General features: G+C 40.1%; 1 protein-coding gene across 1 annotated transcript in view; it reads left to right on the forward strand.

Moving 5' to 3' along the window:
- Nucleotides 1-3142: 3142 nt before the first annotated feature.
- The window catches only part of Rorb (RAR related orphan receptor B), a 46640-nt gene continuing 27625 nt past the window's right edge, over nucleotides 3143-22157 (forward strand). Inside the window, exons 1-2 of the mRNA XM_059247694.1 lie at nucleotides 3143-3170; nucleotides 8962-9363. Coding sequence (XP_059103677.1) covers nucleotides 3158-3170; nucleotides 8962-9363 — 415 coding nt within the window. The 5' untranslated portion in view covers nucleotides 3143-3157. The remainder of the gene's footprint in view (nucleotides 3171-8961; nucleotides 9364-22157) is intronic.

Here is a 22157-nt window from a genome sequence, read left to right on the forward strand (position 1 = left end):
TACTTTGGATTGGAAAAGTAGAGAATAAAATAAAAAGAAATGAGTGAAAATGATATGATAGAAGAAAAATCAGCATAGTGGAATAGTCTGGAATGGAGATGATCAGTTATATCCTTAGGCAAAGCTGACGAGATAGCCCTTTATTATATTCCTCTATAAAGCTAGAATTAAGAATTATGTATCGCCGGGCGGTGGTGGCGCACGCCTTTAATCCCAGCACTCGGGAGGCAGAGCCAGGCGGATCTCTGTGGGTTCGAGGCCAGCCTGGGCTACCAAGTGAGTCCCAGGAAAGGCGCAAAGCTACACAGAGAAACCCTGTCTCGAAAAACCAAAAAAAAAAAAAAAGAATTATGTATCATCCACTATCATGCTACTTTTTATTCCATCAGTAAGAAACAATAAAGCAAATACGAAGTTGGCTGTTTCTTAGACCCTCCATAAGTAAGTTATTTTCTCTGGGTAGGCAGACAAGTACTTTTTGTCATAAACATTAGTAAGTGTGTAATGAGAACTCTTTCTGGTGAAGGCATTTCTTCAGGCTTGTTCTGCTGGTTTAAGAGCCCTAGTTTAGTCTACAACATATCCACTTAAGTTGTTCATATATGAATGCTGCATGCTCATTATTACATCATATAAGGCATTTGGAAAATGTTGGACTTCAAACCGCAGAGATATATTCATTTTAAGAAGCAGTTTTAAACCATAAGCTCTTAAATATTGGATAAGCATAACCCAACATGTCAACAGCAAGAACAGTGGTTGAACTCCCATCATCTTTTTAATCCACTGTCAAAGAAATTACGCAGTCACTAGGAAGCATATTCTGAAGTTTTTGTCAAACTGGCTACACATCACATGACTTTTATTTATTTCATGAAAAAACCCACATGCATAAATATGCTACAATTTTCTCCAGTAGAAATTCCATTCAAAGTCAGACGTCAATGTCAAGACATTCAGCTATCAACCTCTTTGAGTTTCTATAATAATGATCTGGAGTCAACATACACAACCATTTGAAAACATCAATTGAGCTCACAAACTTATTCGGTTCCTACTCATTCATTAAAATGTGATGATACAGAATCTATTTTTCATGCCAAAAATCTCACTTGCAATAATGAGCAACAGATAAGCAAGAAATGACTCATAATTAATATCAAATTGGCTGTAAATTAGGGCTTGTGGCTGTGACTTCAGAACGTCTTCCCTGCCAACTCTTTTACTAAGTGGCACTCCAGTATCCAAAGATAAAATCCATGATATTCTTCCTTAAGATGTAAACTCCAAAGCATCTCTAATCAGCACCAGGACACTGTGATGATGCTTCCTCACAGCTTTCTTGGTATATAAAAGAGGCATTTCAGCCCCTGGGGACTGTTTCCAAAATCCAATAAAACTGAAACCATGGAGTCCTGTTGTGTAATCACTAGTGTAGTGAACAAACACCACACATGAAGATGTAGAGGTGAAAGTAGTCCTTCCTGAGTGGATCTGTGCTTAAACCACAAGGTCAAGTGGGAATCTCTCTCCAGGGCGTCACTGGCCACACAACCATTCTAAGGTTCCTTTTGGTCAGCAAAGCCTCTTCATCGTGTCAAACTAAGACATACTGAAATCCAAGGCAAAACCAAAATCAACAGTATCAATCCTTTCTTTAAAGTGTCAAGAATCTACACACTGATATTGATTTTTAACACTTTATCGAAATATCCCCCTTTTCCTAATTGCCTTTGTTTTTATTGAACCGCAAATATTTCATATCCAAGTTGATCTTCTCGCATGCTTTATTTTAGCCAGCCCTGCTCCATTCTCCTGGGGAAACCCAGGTGTTTGCAAAAACTTAGGGGCTCTATTTTGGGCCTCTTGGAGGTTTTTCACTTCCAAAAGACAAAGCTGAGAGCTATCTTTCCTTGTGTTTCTTTTTAATATTTCTATTTAGACCATCATTTTGCTGGTGGCACTTTTCACTTTCATTGGTCCGCTGTAGGCATTTCGAGAGCAAACAGTGATTGGGGAAACTGGTTACCTGGGGGAATGAACAGAGAATGGTAGTTTCCATGTCTGGGGAAAATGCTTATTTTCCTTATTATGTTTTCTTTATAAGGAAACTAAGGGAAGTTGGTATCCAAAGAATTAAAAAATAAAAATAAACCCAGCTACAGACTTCAAGGGGCAGTGTGCACTCAATTGTAGTTCTTTTCCACCAGAAAAATCCAAACCTACCTGAAATAAGAACTCTTATATCCTATAACCAAAAAGTAGGCATTTGTTTGTTGCCTGCTTTATATCAAAGAAGTTGTATTTAGTATTTCTTTGATTCAAAATGTGATTTATGATAAGATGCACCATGGGTTTCAGAAACAACTTTCAGCCCAATGTGATGATGCATAATCCCAGCATTAGGAAGGCAGAGGCAGCAGATCTCTGTGAGTTTGAAGCCAACCTGGTATACAAATCCAGTTCTAGGGAAGCCAGAAATACCAGAGTTGCATGGCAAGGCTTTGCCTTCAAAAAAAATTAACACTTTCTGGACAATTTGATTTTTTTTTTCAGATTTGGAAAAATACATTTTAGAACATGGGGGGAAATGGAGCTGATGTTGAGCCCACACTCCTTGATGCTGTGCCTCCTACCAAAACACACACCCTTAGTTCAAACCCAGGCCCATGTCTCCATCAGACTTTGTCCTCCTTGGTTTAATAGTGACATGTCTCCTTGATGTTCCTTCCCTGTTGTTCCTTTGGGGCAAACCTTTATTCTCTTCAAAGAAATTCTTTCAGTAAATATTGAATGAATGAATGAATGAATGAATGAATGAATGAACAATTAAAGAAAGATACCATCACATGTCCATAAATATGCACATACATTCTGCTCAGAAGCACCTATACGCTCTCCGAGAAGCAGCTGAAAACTTTTGAAAGGTTAAACTCAGCTATACTTGGTGTGGAAAGTCTATCAGTGTATATGCTAATGTTGCCCTTTCTCTGAGTCTCCTGCCCTCACTTTCTCTTGTCCTCCCTAGGGATTCTTCAGGAGGAGCCAGCAGAACAATGCCTCTTACTCCTGCCCAAGGCAGAGAAACTGTTTGATTGACAGAACCAACAGGAACCGTTGCCAGCACTGCCGGCTGCAGAAGTGTCTTGCCCTAGGAATGTCGAGAGATGGTGAGCCTCTGCCTTCCTGGTTCTTAGCGGTTTCAAATGGACGCTTGGCTAGAGGCTATTCAAGCCACTGAAAGAGTTTTAACTGTGGGAATTGGGGATATGAAGAAAAGACAACCAGAGCGCTGGTCGTGAATTAAGAAGTGAAGCAGGAACATATCAAATGTAGAATTGCCTGAGGAATAAGAAAAAGGAAGGGGGGGTGATGCAGAGCAGCCAACACTATCTAGGTTAAGTGAAGACCTGGTAAGGCTAGATAGTAAATGACTACCTGGTGAGGAGAAGCCATTCATCCACCAGAGCTATCTGATGTACATAGTTACTTAGTGATGGGATACCAGGAGCAGAATACACCTTCATGGAGAATGAGACAGCTCATTGGCTGTTCATAAATACCCAGTGAGAGACCTGGACTATTCTGATCCATGATGAAGAATGCAAATGCATTCAGGGGTCCTGTATTTCCACTCAGACTATGGAGTGTCTGTGCTTCTCCTCCACACACAACCAATTGCTTGGATTCATGATACAAGGTGAAAAATTCAAGCATGGTCAATAAAGAATTTTACCTCTTTTTTTTTCATTCTTAGTCATTCATACACATTCTTATGCTATGAACGTTGGCCCCAACTTTCTTGTAGCCCTATAGTATGTTATAAATGACCTTGATCCTGAACAAATCCCACTAGCATCAGGGCTGATGGGGATTTATCTGTCCCAGTAAGTGATGGTAGTATATGGTACTCAATAACCCTAAAGTTCTGCAGCTATGGTTTTTCACCTTGTCTAATCAGGACATGAGAATGAGCAATGCAATATCTCCTACCACTTTTCAATTATCCTTCCCCTTTCCTGACTCAACAAATCCTGGCACAGTGTTTTAGCAGTAGTACAGGAGCCAAGGTAAGATGTCCTCATGTCTCCCTCAATGATACACTTTGGTACAGGCATTTTCTGGCTGCCACTTATGCCTGGGTCTCACTTCACCACATCTGGTCACTGGAACATCATGGCTTCTGGTAAACAGATGCCTTACTATTCACATCATTGACTTCCTATCCTTTGAATAGGTACCACATATCTTGAATCTTCACCTTCCTAATGTATATTCTCCTTGTTTGTTTGTTATTTTGGTTGGTTGTTTGCTTATAATCCAAGTCTATTGTCCAGGCTGGCTTCAAACTCACTGTGTAGACAAGGACGGTCTTCCTGCCTCATCCTCCCAAGTGCTAGGATAATAGGCATGTACCCCCATGCTTGGCTTCTGCTTGTCTGTTAACTGGGCTCTACAAATCAATCCTCAGTAGAACTATTTGTAGAGAAATGTTTGGCATCAATATGAAGATATTAGACCACACATCCCCAAAAATAAGAAGCCTAATAACCATGGAAAAATCTAGAAGGTGAAAAATTAATTTAACTTATAATATTTAAGTATCAGGTGTGTTCCTATAGATGTCATGCCCTTATGAAAACACTGGTAAGGCCCTGTGTACAGACAAGCTTCACAGAAAAGTGTTTTGTATCCCAAACTGGGTCATTCGACACATATCACTAAATGATTTAAATTTCAATTAAAAGTCAACATACAGGCCTTTAGTCACACTTCTTTGTTGAAAGTGCTCAATAGTCAGTGACATACTACCATAGTGGAAGCTACATTCTACATCCAAAGTTTGTCTAAGGACTGGATGACATGAGAGAGAATTTGAAATGAGTACATTGAATCAGACTTTTACTACAAAGTTTAGATCCATAAAGGTGATGGCTCATCTCCAATGCTGAAAGAGTTAAACTAGGGCACGTTTCACTAGTGGGAAGCAGATAGAAACCCAGAGACTTGGAGACTTGGAGACAGTAAGACACAACGATTTCCAAATGACCCCAGAGTCACAGGTGATGGTTACACAGCTAGGGTCCCCAAAAGAACTGTTCGGTTCTCGTGCAGCAGGAAGTAGAACTCTTTGATGGAGCAGTGACTTTCAATTTCTAGTCAGCCTGAGAACTTCTGTTCTACTTAGAATCCCACACTGTAAACAAAAGTGATGTGATTTCTGACCCTCCTACATAGAAGTTTTCTTTGCTAGTGTGGGATTGAAATGAGGGTTAAGCATGTATTGTGTATTGATGATGTCATCCTGAGTATTTGTAAATCACATTCAGTGTATACAGAATCATGCTGGCTTTCTTAAGACATGGCAATTTAACAAGAAACTGTCTCTATACTCAAGCGAATGTCATTAACAGAATAAATCAAGTTTGAGAGAGGCAAATGGTTAAAATATGTGCTGTGCTCACCCATGAGGGGTAATAAGAAGCATGCAAATACTTGAAAATATAACAGTAGATGGCCTTTGTTAAAGTGGAGCTTTGAATACATCGTGGTGTCTGTAGATAATAGCCAGGAAATACTTCTATGTCAGAGAAGTTTAGTAGGTGTATTTTCTTGGTGTACAGTACAGTTTGCCCCGGAGTACATCGCCAGCTTTATTACAGGAGAGGACATAAAACTGAAACACTTTTCTGAAATAAATGGAAAACTTGTCCTGGAGTAGCTTTGTAGTCATTGTCTATAAAGTCTTTGATTTAAGACAAAGCCTGAGAATTCCAAACTCTAGTCTCTTTAAGTTGCCTCTTTCTAGATATTCCAATTGCTCTGTCACCTGACAAGTCAGCCTCGTACAAAAGATGTACATTTTTCTGTCGAATCGTCAGATGATTACAGCAGAGCCCTTGGCAACATACTTTTCCAACATCATTAGCTCTAATTACTGGGACTATAGTTAACAGCACATGGAGGCATGCTTTGGCTGCTGGTCTGTCTGTGACCCTGCTGATAGTGGATGGCCTTGCTTGGGTAATATAGAAGTGGCCTGAATCAGCTTTGCATATCCTATTGTTCAGCAATCTAGTTCAGGCATGTCCTTGCTATGGTGAGGTGCCCAATCAAACAGGCCCTTTTCAGGTCTCTGCTTGCAACAGATTTGTCAATAACCCATTGACCTAGGCAGGTCATGTGACTGGGAGTCCAGGGTTGGGTAGCATGCCTGCACAGAATGAAAGGGAATTGGGAATAGACGTAGAGAACATGAAAGGATGCAGGTAGAAGGAATTGGGGTCATTAATACAATCACTCTGCCTCAAAACATGCAGAAATCTAAACTGAGGGTTAAATGGCAAGTATGTTTAAAAGGCAATTCTGATCCCAGGGAGAAAACTGGCTCACTCTTGATTTTTAACTCCTGTGATTTAAACCTGTAAATTTTAACTCAGTAAAATTTAAACCTGTAAAAAATTAATTCGTATAATTTAAACCTATTCTATAAAGGTACCATAAAATTGTAGTCTTATGCAATAGACTAAGTTCTTGTATTGAGAAGACTAGAGCTGTCATAAGAGCCATCTGAGCTGACACAAATAGAAAGGTCAGCAATAGGGCAGATGAATACCACGTTCTTGGGATGCAGTCCTCCTGAGTCAATGTTTAATATTATTTAATTTCCCTCATAAAAATGGCATTTTCCACTGGGCGGTAGTGGCACACACCTTTAACCCCAGCACTCAGGAGGCAGAGCCATGCAGATCTTTGTGAGTTTGAGGTCAGCCTGGTCTACAGAGTGAGTGAGATCCAGTACAGGCACCAAACTACACAGAGAAACCCTGTCTTAAAAAAAAATGGCATTTTTCCCTAGAGAACAATATGTAAATTATTTGTCATGACACAATATAAAAGTACAAGGAGAAGTTTCCCTAACCATTCTGTAGCATTCTGCCCATGGTCAAGTGGATATACCACTATACTCCAAAAACAAATTTTGAAAAGCAGAGTCTAATAACAGCTGTGTCTACACAACAAGTTAAACACAATCCAATGATCTAAACTAATTCAAGACCCAGTAAAAGCAACAACTGAGGGGGAAAAAGAGAGTTTGCTAGTAGTTAATTAGATTGTTTCTCTTCATTGAGAAAAACTACGGGATAATTACTGCTTCATCTTCCTACTTAAGCAGCATTGAAAAGCCAGGGGACAGGAATTTTCTTTTAGAAAGATTAAGGAGTAAAAAAAATGAGGGAGAGATTGTGGGTGTTAAAGTCCAGCCAGTCACAGCCTCAATCTGGCAGGCAAGAAGGGAGAAAATATGCCACTATACCTAGGAGTATCTGAAGACTCCTGTCAGCCTGCACATCCTGTTAATCACAGGTCATATTTCTCAGTAATCAGGGCTGGGAAGTGGGGTCTCCATTTTGAACAACCCACACTCAGATAAGATTGGGCAGCATCAGTCCCAATGCAAAGGGAAGATAAATTTGGATGAATGCTGTAGGGAGTGAATGGCAGCATCCTCACAATTGCAGGCCTCCTCTGTGGAACCTCTGAGCTGGAAAGACTGTAAGCACTGCCTGTGTGGCAGTTTTTAGAAAAAAACTCCAACCCTAACAACTGAATTTTGATCCGTTTCTACACTCATCTGCCTCCTTTCTACACCCTCTGAGGTCCTGACATCAACAAACCATGGGGAAACCGGCACCACCACCAAAGAAAAGAAATCATAAACTCAGATGACCATCTCCAAGACTACCATAGTCCCCATCATTAGCATGAGGCGCAGAATGCAAAATGACTTGAACCAGGCAGCCCAGCACCCAACATGACCATGTGCTAAAAAAGAGGTGGGAGAAAGGTTGACGGCTTGTGAAAAAGAAGTCGCTATCCCTAACAGTTCCAAAGGCTGTGCTCCACAAATCAGGAAGCTGTGCATGGGGGTGAAAGCCTCTTTATATCATTCCCAGACACTCATGGAGCCTCTCCCTTGGTTTCCCTCAAAATGCCTGAGGTTTGGGCTGCAAGAAATGGGCAAAATAAACCTTAGAGCTGGGATGATGAGCAAAGTTGCTTCTTCTGGTCCAGTGTATACAAAAGCTGCCATCCAAAGGTTCTGATTATTTGCTCCAAAATCCAAAATGGTGGCAACTGGTGAAGTTTTCACACCCCTGAATCCTTGTTCTTACCAATAAAATATGTCCCAAACCGAAACAATAGGGTTTTTTTCCCAAGGAACTGGCAATCCTAATGATAGAAAAGAAAGTCAGTATTGATTATGGAGGCCATTTTAATAGCAGGAAACCTTTGCTAGTCTCGTGAGGTATGTTGTTTTGGTTTGCACATGCTATTCACAAATGGAGAGAGAGAGGGAAATGAATACCTCTTCCAATTTCCTGGCAGTGACAAATAATACACATTTTTACATGTCTTCCTAGCTTACTGTTGCTGTTTGGATATTGAATGTCACCAAAATATATTCACATATATTAAGGATGGCACTATTGAGAGGTTATAGAACTTTTACAGGGTGGAGCCTTGAGAGAGGCCTTAAGTCACTGGAGAGTGTCCCTCTGAAGGAAATACTGGGACCTCAGCCCCTTCCTTTTCCTCTCTTTAGCTTGCTTGGGTTGAATTGCTCCGCCACACCTTCTCTGTGTCACTGACAAAAAAGCCATTGATACTGTGAGCCAAAAATAAACATTTTCTGCTTTTAAGTTGATCGTCTCAGTTATCAGTTACAGTGGCAGAAATCTGACAACACACATTTCATCACTCTGATGAAAACCAACCCATCCTTCAAATATATAATCTTTCCCTAAATGTGAAATGTAAATGAGCGAAGCCCTGCTTTGGAACCGTAGGGATTTGTCTATATGATACTGAAGGGACAACCACCCACGTCCCTTCGAATGAAATGGCTAAAGCTAATGGTAATCACACTGCTGTCTATTTCTCTTCTCTCTATCCCAGCTGTGAAGTTCGGGAGGATGTCCAAAAAGCAGCGGGACAGCCTGTATGCTGAGGTGCAGAAGCACCAGCAGCGGCTGCAGGAGCAGCGGCAGCAGCAGAGTGGGGAGGCAGAGGCCCTGGCCAGGGTGTACAGCAGCAGCATCAGCAATGGCCTCAGCAACCTGAACACCGAGACCGGCGGCACCTACGCCAATGGGCACGTCATTGACTTGCCGAAATCCGAGGGATATTACAACATAGATTCTGGTCAGCCATCTCCCGATCAGTCAGGACTGGACATGACTGGAATCAAACAGATAAAGCAAGAACCTATCTATGACCTCACATCCGTACCCAACTTGTTTACCTATAGCTCTTTCAACAATGGGCAGTTAGCTCCGGGGATAACGATGACTGAGATCGGTAAGTGTGAGTCTTCTCTGAGTTTTATTTCTGGAAGTTCTCCCTTGAAGGTGCCTTAGTCCTGTTTAGTAAGGTCATCTTCACAGCCCTAAATTAAATTGCATGAAAACCTGGTTTCTACTGAGAAAATGAAATTGGTTTATACTCTTAACAATTGTCACTATCTCCTTGCACCATAAAAGTTATTTTGAATGAAGGAAGAAGGAAGAAATAGAAATATGCTATCCATAAGGAAAGAACGGGTACTCTTGGGTGAATTTGGATTCTTACAGAAGGGAAAATGTTGATGGGAGCAAGGACATTTCCTAGCTCTCCAAGATAATGCTGTTCAAAGGGAAGTGGACACAGTATGGAGTAATATAATGAATGGTTCTCAAAGATTGTTGTAGATACACCATAAGCACAGAGTACCCCAGCTGCCCTCTTTATGAAGGTGCAGCAGGCAGTCCAGAAGATAGCTATGGATTTTGTGAATCTAAATTCAAGAATTTGACATGGAGATTCTGGGAAAAGAGCTCATACACAATGACGTAAGTGTAATGCCCAGAATCCCTGCTTTTAAAGACATGGCACCCCACTTATAATCTCAGCACTGAGGAGGTAGACAAGGCAGACTTCTGGGTGTGTTGGCCAGCCAGCCTAGATTGCCTGAGCTCTAGGCCAGAGATCCTATCTCAAAATAACAAAGTGGACAGCTCCTGAGAAGCAACAGCCAAGGTTGTCCCACATACATGTCTATACAAATGTGGGCATACACGTATGTGCATGTTACACACATGAATTCTATATGGGATTCTGAATCACAGCAATGATGACTATGGTCTTGGAGGCTATGCAGTACAGAGTAACAAGTTAATCAGGGACATCTTTCAGCTATAATGACTTTTGACCTCTTAGGGCATAATCTCAGGGGTGCCTCATCTCAGGCAAGCCCTCTTCTGACCTACTGTAATTTTGTTTCACCCTGTTAAACTCAACAGTCTAAGGATTGTTTAATGGGTTATTCTCATTAATGAACTGCCATAAAAATAGCGGCAGACTCTCTTAATACATTTCTCTCCTAGGTAGCAGAGCTACATGTCCACCTCACCATGGAAAAGCTAGAGCAAAAGCAGAAATGACTGCCTCCAGGCTAAGAGGCAGGCAACCTGAGTCCAAATCCTGGCTCTGTAGATTGCAATGTAGAGCAAGTTCCTTGATACCAGATCTCTAATCTTTGAAAAGGACAAAGCACAGTTTTAGGTCACAGGGATATCATAAGAAGCACAACACAAGACAGGTGCCCACTAAGTCTCTGCTATACTTTTATAAGCCCCGAGCTTAGTTGCCATCAAATAAGTGCTGGAGCCCACAACTGTTTTCATTTGAATTTGCTGTGAACATACAATAAAATCTACGGCTGTGATCTAGGCTGCCTATGGGACATGTGTTTGAGGAAGAAGGAATACCACACAATGATGAACCTGAGATGTTATTTCCCCTTTCCAATGGTTCATCATGGGGCAGGAAAATAAATTGTTGATATCCCAACCAAGAGGCACCTGTAGCTGGACTCTGACTAGTCCACTATATTGCTATCTTTACCTATGTCCTTATTGTATCAGAGATACTTTGTAGACATTTCAATTTCATATAAGTCTAAAGAGTAAAGAAAAAAGGGGGTCCTATTTTACTGCAGAAACAGAGGCCTATAGAGGCCTAGCATAGTTCACTGCTTCAGAAGGGGTTCATGGTAACTCCATGACAGCCCAGGGTCCACTTCAGGAAATCTGATTCCGGGGTCTTGTGCTCATCTATTTACCTGCTGCTTGCTACATTCACAACTCATAGGGATGCCCTTTGTATACAGAGGCCCCCAATCTTTCCAAAGGAGTGTACCAGAACAAAGTAATATACCACTTAATATCCAAGTTCTTGAGTGTAGTATTTGTTTGGAACATACATTTAAATCCCAGTGAAATGAAAGCTGGAAATTATTTAGCCATCTTTGACCTCATACACAAAAGGGAAGTTCTCACGGTTTATTTATGACTCATCCTCAATAGAAATTATGATAAGAAAGCTGCAGACAAAACCACTGGCTCTGGGTTCCTGTGGACAATCACTTTCCCTTTCTGGCCCTCAGTCTATTTTCTTATGAGCCAATAGAAGAGAGACAGATAACTGCACATTTCATCAGGGCTTCCTGCAGAGGCACTGACACCCAAAGAGAACTTTTCATAATTATTTCAAGACATCACTAGTCTTCACAGATCTCTACATGTGCTCTAAAATTTCATCAGACTTTAAGGGTGAAATTAGAAGTGTCCTGCAAGTGCTCTCAAATGTAACAGACTCTTAAACCTAAATGTTGGCTCTGTTCTGATTTTGCTAAAACAGCAATGCCACCTAGTGGACACAAACCCATTCCATGTGCATGGATCTAGGTGTACATGGTTACAGGGCCACAGTAGGGTGATGGATGCCTGGTCTTAGTGAGCTATCTAAACCTCGCCATCCATGTCCCGACAACACTGCAACAGCATCATTATGCAAGAAGGCAGCAGAAAATGGTTATGTACTTTGGTTCACAGTCAAGCCGAAATCTTTTACTTGACATCTATGAGTCTTAGCTCTAATAAACCTGAAGCAGTAATAGTCATTAGGCTTACACTTATGTGTAAATAAATAAGTTGATATTTATAACTTCTGAAGCTATTAATTGCCATTTCTAAGAATTATTGTTATCACAGTAAGATCAATATTGCGATTATTACATAAGATCTCTAGCTATTACAGGGAGCGCAATCACTTTTTATTAAGTACCCACTGTATTAAATGATACTCTATCTTTAATTTTTATAGAAGTCTTGGTTTGACTGGTGAATAACTGTATACCCATTTTACAGAAGAAAATATTGAGGCTCAGAGGTCACATTCTTAGTAAAATCAGAGAACAAATTTGTGTCCAAGTCTAAGTAATCAAAAGCCATTCTTTTAGACATTATAGTGTATTTTCTCCTGTCAAATGACAACTACATCAGCTCATTGGCATTGCTACAGAAAAGCATGCTCAGCACTTGATGCCTGCTGACATCATCCTAGATGACACTACACAAAGTTCACAGGGTTTTCTGCTGACCTTTTGACTTTATTTGATCATTAGGTATAGGAATCACTTGGTTAGTGGCATGCTGTCATTGAAAAAGTCCTGTACAGACAAAAGATAAAATCTGAGTTAGACACATTTCAAATGAAGTCAAGGCTCTGGCACACTAAGAAATTTGTGAACATTGCTCCTGGTTACTGGTTCTGACTGCTTCCTCTGGTTTCTGACAGGGTAAGGGACATGTAGCCCTGCCATTGTGCTGTCTTTATGAGTAGATCTTTCTTTTAAACCAAGTTTTAGATGAGCCTGTGTTCAACAAGGTCTCAGAGCTTTGAAATTTTTAATAAAAATGTATTTACAAACTACAGAATAACATTTGAACAACTGCAGAGAAATCAAGTCAATTATATGTGTTATCAATATCAGGAGTAAGCCCAAACCAGGTCCATCCTTCTCCAGAGATGCCAGAGGAGCTCACACTTCCTGGGATAAAGACTCTGATGATAATAGCTTCTATTTAGAGGGAAATGTGAAAATCTTTACACAAGTTTTAGTCAACATAAGGCTCATCCCCTGATTCAGGTCAATTGTGAGGAAACCTCTTGATGAGGTTAAGGATCAGAAACAGGAGTTTGTTTTCCAAGGCACAGAGATTGTAAAGCTTAATTCTAACTTAAGCAACTCATTTTGCTACCATAGACTTGCAGGCATGCTTTGAAGAATCTCTTTTTGCAATATTCCAGTCACTGGAAATAAGCAAAATGTGGTTTCTACCCTCACCATCTAAGTGACATGTGTCAAAAGAAATTGTTGCAATCCAGAAAAGAATAGACTGGCCATCAGCAGCAAGGCACTAGCCTGGCGTGCAGAAGACCCTTAGTTCAATGCCAGCATGCTAAACTAAGTAACTTAATTTTTTTAAACTGTCATGGAACTTAAGTCCTAAGTCATCCTGGACATGAAGGTCTGGGGGATGGTGAATATCAGTTATAGTTCCTATCATGAGACTTTTTTATTCGCAGAATTTTGAGGCTAAAAAGCAAAATACAGTTAAGAGAACAGAAACAACAAAGAATATTTCAGAAATATATCCCTGGGCTTTTCAAACTCCCAAGAGAAAAAGAAGCCATGAAATAAGAAGAGGCTGGAAGTCAACCACAAATTAATATTTAGGCCTCAGTATTGACAGGCCTTGGCTGGGAATTTACTTCAAGCTGGCATGATGGATGTGTTTTGTCTCTGGGAATAAAATTTTGTGTGGTTGGTGATAGAGAAAGGAAGCTAGGCAAAGGATTCTCAGCAAGTGAGCAGAAAAAATAAAAATGGAACCATTGGCTTTTGCTTACCACCACAGCTCTCCAATGCTCAGGGGATGCTGCAGGGATTGTACTCTCAATAAAGGTCATTTAAGCTGAAGGATGATTGACAAGGTATCTAAAAGGTTCCAGACAAGACAATTCAAGGAACCAAATAACATTTTTTAAAGGTGAAAACAAGAAGAACGAATATATATACATAATATGCATATGAATATATATGTATATAGGTCCTTAAATTAGCTGTAATGCTAAGAGGCACAGTGTGCCTTCCATACCTATCACCTGGGTCTGGTATTTTGCTGAGGAATTTCCTTCCAGATATAGACAAGGGAGTGTGGACTCACTGGTCTCATTGTTCCTATATAGTGTTAACATGGATTTATTCTCATATTCTTTTTGTGTTCTATTCGTGGAATCTGGAGTTTTAAGTAACAAACACAGAAATAAACCTCATTTTGGATGTGTCTATTACATAACCGAGTATGAATAGAGGAGACTACATGAGGAGATGGGCCTAAAGTGATCTAGTCTCTGTAATGTATGGCTTCGTGCTGTTAAAGCTACAAAGACATTTGAAGGATATTGCTCAGGGTGCTTTATTTTGCAAAATTTTTTATACATTTCAAATGTTGACTTTAAGAACTCTGAGTAGATGCTATGGACAGCTCCTTTTAATGGTATAGACTTTTATAAGTAAGTATTTTGTAACTGCTATTATTTCACTTCCTGTGGGGGCATGATACAAAGAATACAAGCTGCAGCTTGAGGAGTACCTATGTCCTCTGGCAGCACCTGTACAAGTACAAGTAACGTTCAATTTACAGTAACAGTCTCCTGGGTTGTTAACTCCAATAGGAGACTAAATCTAAGAGGAAAGCATTCAAATGTTTTGCAAAAAGGAAAATCCAGTCAGCCTTGGTTTATCCTTTTTTGGCTTGAAGATCTATCTTGTAAACATCTCCTAACCCCCTCTCAAACTCACTCCAGCCACAGAGTCTGCAGGCATTTAGAGCAATCACAGGTCCGCCTACTATCCATGTGGGCTTGTTCCAAATGTTCAGCTTTATTAGGCTCAGTCTCCCATTCTGAAAAGTAAGGCAACTGGACAAAATAACCTCAAGAGGACAGTGGTTTTCTCACCTTCCGGACAGCTTTGGCAATGCACACAGACTACCCTTGTTTCAGCCACTACAATGGGAAGAGCACAGAAGAATGGGAGGGAAGGACTTGTGAGCCTGTGCAATCCATAGTAGTGCTGAAGAGCATGGCTGTGCCAGTAGCCAGCAAGTCTCTCCTAAGAGCCCAGAAACCCCTCCTCTATGCTTGCACTTGGTGGTGTGACTACCTCCCAATGTCTGCTTAGTTCAAGCATTCTATGTTCTATTTAAAAAAAAAATTCCCTGATCTGGGCTAATCATCCTGATTTGCCACATACTTTTGAGCTGACCATGATTAGAATTTATTCTAACTGGTGAGTGACCATGAATTATTTTAGATGGTACTTTAGGACAAAGGACTCTGTAGCTGTTTTTAATGGTCAATCAAATCCAACTTTCTAGTATCCTTTAATAAATCCTCCCCCAAAGGCTACTAATATCACCCAGTGGTGGTGCTGAGGTCACTTGCTGTCACACTAAGGGCACTGATTTCCCATAATTTGCAAAGAACACAAAGCATTTTGAGAGTAGGGAGGCTTTCAGCAAATAAAAAGGTTTGTCTATACTACAATCAACACAAACATGCATGCTCAGTTCAAGCGCTTATGAACATACACACCTATTTACAGTACACAAATGCTTACACCACTCTGAATACAGCTTTCCTAACATGCTAACATTTACTAATGTAAGGAAACCTTCTAATGCACTTTTTCAATTTTGAGTTAAAATTGTGAAAATTTGATCTTCAGTGGAATTCCCCTAGAGATACTATTTTAGGATTAATTTTTTGACTCAGGATTCAAAACTTTATAAGAAGATTCTTAAATCTGCCAGCTAGAGGGAAAAAAGCATTGAAAAGGCATTGGGAAAGGCAATTCCATTTTATACACTCAATTTCAAAAGCCATCATAGATATGAACTGTTCTGCTGTAAGGAAAGGGAACGATTTCAGGATGGTCTACCTTGCTTATAGAAAGGGATGCTGGGACCTACAAGGCAACCTTTGAAATGGCTTTTGCTGACAATGCCACATGGAATTGTATTTCCAAGTGTTATCCTGAAGCAAGCCATGTTTTGCCATACTGCCAGCCTTGATGTTGGCTCTGTCACTGCTTGGGATGCCACAAACTTTGCTCTGTCTTCAAGTATCTGTTTTTGAAAGAGCTAGTTAGAGTTAAAACACCACAGTGGCCAGGGAACCAAGAAATGCCTATTGATCATCAGATTGATGAAGGTCAGTAACTTTGGGACCACTAGCCTAGCCCAGGGCTATCTATCAACTAGAAGAGCCTTTATTTCTGTGATGTTTAAGATACAGAGAAACTTGTTAAATTAGAAAAAGTTATATTTTCTTTCTTTAATTTGGGATGTAAGCTTCCTTTTGACATGTCCTCAATACTAAGGAGAAATGAATTTATTGTTTAAACTTGAGTCCTGGCTATGAGGTCTAGAAAAACCTGTTCTGTAAATAAGGAACCGTTAGTTCCTTTGTAAGCAGGTTGTTCTAGAACACTTTGATTGGTTTTGTTCCAGACTACTTAAGAAGCATTTACTTTAGACCACCTAATTAAACAAACTATTTAATCAAGATACTTTTTTAAGATTTAAGTTAAGTGTTTAAAAATGTAAAAGTGGTCTCCAAAGGTTACCTCTAAATTAGTTTTTTTTCTAACGGTCAGAAATGTATTGACTAGACTTCCAAAAATGCAGGAAGAAGGGAAGAGTTGCTTCCGTCTAAATTAACAATCAATCCATGTGTCAACAAAATTCAGATAATAAACATCAATCCTAGTGATGGCCCTGAGCAATTTTTATAATTAGATTTCATCATCTGTGATCCTCTAACCGTCCTCTGGGCAGAATAGGGAGTTGCAGTTCTTAAAGGGGAGTCAGTAAGGATTCTAATAGACTTTGCACTCCATTGTCTGTGTCTGTCATGTCAGAATTCCATGTGCCTTTAAAGCTGGGATCCATTCTCTCCCTTTAGCTCAGTAGGACGCATCTTGCATGAGTCAAACAGAACAAAATGTGCCAATCAGCCTCTCAAATTCCAGTCACTCTGTCTCCCGAAGCCAGAGACAGTGTCACTGTGGCTAAACTCTCCTGTGGATGGAACCAGGACTGTGAGAGATTAATTGATTTTCTCAAAAGCATAAACTAGAAATTGGAAAGGGGTTATGTTTGACTTCCCCATCTTCGAACACAGCTGCCTCAAAACTGGGTAACTGTAGACACTTAAACAGGCTCATCTTTCTCCATTGTTCTGTAGAGGAGGTCTTTTACTTTGAAAGTTAATTTTGAAATGGAATGTTTTCATAATAGATTCTTTCTCAATTTTGTCAACTGTTTCAAGAAAGAAAACTCTAATTTCCCAAAAATTAGACATGCACTGTTGAAATAAAACAAAGGATGCATGATCCAAAACAGCTTTCAACTAGCCGGCAATGAGAAAGCATCCTCTTAGGCAGTTAATCTGTTTTTGCTACTTTTTTGCATTTTGGATGAGCTCAGCTTAAATACAGAGGCTTGCACGGGCTCTTTTGATTCTTCTCAATTTCTCCCCTTCCCACCCTTCATCAAAATGCTATTGTACGTGGTGTGGTCATTCTGAATATTAAGAAAATATTCATAATTCTAGTCATCAGTTCACTCAGTCTTTGTCAGGTATTATCATTACTTCCATTAATCTGATTTATTCTATTCTTCATTATTTCATATATTTGTGTTTTGTCATACTCCCAGCACTCTATAACTATATAAGTTATAAAAACTATAAAACTATAACCTCATATTTTGTTAACATATTATTTTCTGAAAACGCTAAGCATCTTTTGGAGCTGGTCTACATAAAGTGAAAAATCAATTTCGCTACTCTCCGATATGAGCTGACAATAGGACTCACATGAAAAGCAAACCAGAAGCTATTCTGACTCTCTGGGGGGAGTAATGAAGGCCTGACAATGGGCTACACCAACAAACAACACATAGGTTATTGTTGCCACCAATTCCCACCGAAAAGAATACAAACCATAAATGCTAACGCCACTGTTTCATTAAAGGCAAATAGATCACTAATAGATTTATCATTTAAGCTTCGGTGTTACTGCTGTTTTAATTCTATTCATGCTTAAAGGTCATGTGTTCCAAATAGAAATTCAAAGTATCGGAAAAGTCTTAACCGCCATGGGCTCTTCTGACATCATCGTTGGTGAGAAACCACTGTACTTGTTCTATTGAACAACAGAAAGGTAGAAAGCATGATTCACTGGCAAAAAGCAAAATGTGCATTTCATTAAGTGCTTCACCTTCCAACCAGCTGGTTTAATACTGTATTATAGTTCCTGTCTCAAACTATGGAGAACATTGATACGATGAAACCTAACACAGGGGATTAAACCTGCCTCCAGAGAGTCTATGGAGATAGCCTGGCATTAATGCAAAGCAAATCCCCTAAGCATTCCACATCTACACTAGTCATATAAACTAAACAGAGTGCTCAGAACTTCTCCAGATCCTGAAGGCAAATTGCAAATTAAAGATCTATTAATCATTTTGATTGAAGATAAAATATAGTATTTTAGGAAAAACATTTCCAAAAAAAAATCTCTTGTAGAAGACACCAAATGAGAGTGTAGCTCACTGAGAAGAAACCATCCATTCTCTTGAGGGGAAAAAAATGAGAGAGCTGGGAAGTTTAGATGCCGCCCTCCAGAGGCATGGAGAGCATCCATGTCTGTCTTCTGTACTCAGTGCAGTTAGACCGAGGTGCTCTTGGTAATAACACTAATAGCAGCAGTTTTTAAAGATACGCTCAACTCTCTGCACTCCCAGAACGTGAGATCCTAATGAAAACCACCTGTGGGATGCAGGACCCTCGACTGAGACAGTGTAGCCTTTGGAGAGAACCATTTGCTGAAATGTCTAGTGAGAGCTAAAATAAGCCACTTTGGTGAAGAAAAAAAAAAAAAAACCTGCTGAGTGGTTGGAATCAGAGCTGCAGAAGGTCATTTGCTATTTTAGGAGCTGCAAGCTGGTCCCCGTTTTGTAACATCACAGCTACAAACATGAAATTGTCACCTTGCCTGTCAGTTTTCTTTCCTGCTGAAGCAGAGGTGGCCTGCTTCCCATTGAACCTGGCAATGGGTGGTTTGTCTCTAAACTTTGCTTTATCGTTGAATTGGTATGCAAGGAAAGTTGGTTTCCATACATTTCTGTAATTTTGCTTCCAAATATTGTTCAGACATCTTTTTATGTCACCCGGCATAACTGACCTTTAAAATTCCGTCTACTTATGTAAACTCTCCCCCATCTCAACCATACATACCATGCTGAAAGGGCCTTAAAGGGGGGTTCCTTTTTCACTTTGATTCACTGGATACATTACAATGAGAAGCACTCAAGATGCACGAGAAGTGTGGAAGTCAGAGTGCAATGGAGAGAGACAGAGACACAGGGGGAAGAGAGACACAGAGAGAGACACACACAGCGAAACAAAGACATAGACGGGGACAGAAAGAGAGACTTAGGATTATTTAGGCCCAGACCATCTGGAGATAGAGGAAGGAGGTTAACACAAGCCCCAGGCTTCCATAATTATTGCATACACTACAGAGAATTACCATCAATTTTGTTCCATTTTCCCCCTCAAAAATTTAATTTCTCTCTTCTCATTGCCCACATCATAAGTAGAGTTAAGATTACCCTTAAGACTTTTGGGGAAGTGTGACAACTTAGCAACATTGTTTTATATCTTTTCACCAAAAAATGATAGTTTTCATGGATTGTTATCTCATGTGAATTACCCATTGTAATTTTTTGTCTCATTTAGTTAATTCATTTACAAATTTACAAGTTCTATTAACTAATTTTAAAACATGGATTCCAATAAGCTTCCCGTTAAGAAAAGATCAGAACTACAATATAAATCTAAGTGTAATTTCACTGAAGGAGGGGGGAATGTATGTTTATCCATATGGGAACATACATGGATGGCAGAGAGAGATGTTTTCCATGAAGTTAATAAATACAAAATAAGGAACATGGACTTACTATTAACCTTAATCACACATGCAGGTTCCCTGACCTGCACCAGAATTAGCACTGTCTCTCCTCGTAATTGAGAGCAGAAGACAGAACTGAGCATAATATTTTGTGTTTTTCACTCTTCAACATCATTTTAATAGCAATTAAAGCAGCCTTCAGACTCTCGGTGAACTGAGCAACCTCTGCCTTATACTGAGCACATGTACAGGGTCTTCACAGGGTCGTTGCAACCGTGTGTTGACCTTAGAAGTCCCTCTCCCAGCACTGATGAATCACCTTCCTCCCTCTTCCTGATCTCAGAAAGCGTACGGTCCAAGTGCACCACCTCTAGACATGGCAGAGTTTGTCATATTCCTGTTGAACTCATTATCCCAGCACAGCTCATGCCAACTCCTCTTTCAACATGGACCATTTTCATCCCAAGCTAGTTAAAGAAACCAATAAAAGCCAACTGCTGAGAAGTAGCTGCAATCCAAGTCAGGGTAGGAGATGAAGGGTGTGTGATTGCCCAGTAAGATCCCATCTCCTCTGTTCTTTCTCCTCAGCCTCCTTTGTCTGGACTTTCTCATGTGGCTGGTCCCTGGAGGGGACTGCATCTGCTATTACCTTTCCTCTTTCTCCAGGCAGGGACTCTTGAAGCACCTTTGGCTCGCAGCAGGAACTCAGCATACTGCACTCACTGTCTCTCCTTTGTCCTTTCTTTTTAAGTCCTTTTCACAACTGCAGACTCTCAGTCCAAGAAAACTGTCTTGCTCTGATGTCCAAGCATCTTTGTAAGGGACAGAATGAGCCCTCTGGCCATGCTCTTTTAAAACCAGGAATAGCTTTGCCCTGTGCTTTACTGACCTGAGCCCTGAAAGGACCAAGTTAGTTTCTGCACACAGCTATCCCACACACTGCAGTGGCTGCCTTCATTGCCATGTATGAGCCTTATGTTGAAAAGACATTTGACTTATTTCCTACCACAAGGATGTGGGAAATTATAGTACATTCATAATGCTCACTTCTCTTCATTCTAAATGCTTAGGCTTGAAGGTTATCAAACAAAAGATCAACCTTAGCTTTCTCAAATCTTTGTGAAACAAGGGAAGGGATGGAAGAGTGTTTGGGTGGATATTTGACAGAAGATGATGGATGTATGGAAGCACGGATGTACAGACATTGTCAAACCTATGTATAATAAGTCAGCAACAGTTAAGTTCCTGCTATTTTTGATGTCCCTGTTTTGTTACCATGTTTTCTAGTCCTGTTTATTTTCTTTCAGATTTCTCTCGCATCCAAACCTACTAGCCCTTGTCTGTCATGACCTGTCCACAGCAACTTGTATCGCACCTAAAATTTCACAACAACCTGAATCTGCTCACACACTCACTAATACACTTCCTTCTCTTTGCCACAGCTAAGATCACCTTTCTGGAACAAAACTCTAATCATGTCACTCCCCTCCTTCACAGCACCCTCTGGCTCCCCAGTGTTAAAAGGTCAAGTCTACAATCCTAGGAGAAACAATGCCTGGACCTTCCTCCTCAGCTAGTCAGGGTTCAGTCCCTGCCCTCATACAGCCTCATTTCTCCCTATCTCCTCCACACACTCACGTCTCAAACACTGGACTTTCTGACAGAAAAGATGGAGGTGACTCCAGAAGAGCTTTTGCAAACACTCTGTAAACTAGTCCAGAGCTGTTTGCTGTTTCTGAACCTTGTCTCTGCAGTAATAAAATTTTAAAAAAGGAGTTGATGATAAAGAATTAAAGATTGTATAAATGTGATGGATAACATCTGAAATGACCTTAGTGCACACCTCTAGCTCTGCCTTCTTAATATTGTTCCTTCTACCTGCAGCACATCTTATTCTCTTGCATGTCACAAACCAGTACTCATCCTTCAGATTGCATGTTACCTTCTTTCTCCCAGAGATAGAACTGAGTACTTTCTCCTTGAGGAGCCTCCAATAACTAAGGGCATTTATTTCATCATACTATAATACTATTATTAATTCTAAAAGATAAAAATCAATGTTTTTTAGTCTATACCTTGACCTGATATATAACAGTTGCCTTTTATTAAAAAAAAAGTATTTGTTAATTAAATACATAATATTCTTTTCTAGTTCTTGGAAAGTTCAGAGTCTTGAGGGGTCTGAGACAGACAGTTCCACAAAAATAACCACACTATCAGCCTAGAC

The sequence above is a fragment of the Peromyscus eremicus genome, chromosome 1 (assembly GCF_949786415.1).
Source record: "Peromyscus eremicus chromosome 1, PerEre_H2_v1, whole genome shotgun sequence".
Classification (NCBI taxonomy): Eukaryota; Metazoa; Chordata; class Mammalia; order Rodentia; family Cricetidae; genus Peromyscus; species Peromyscus eremicus.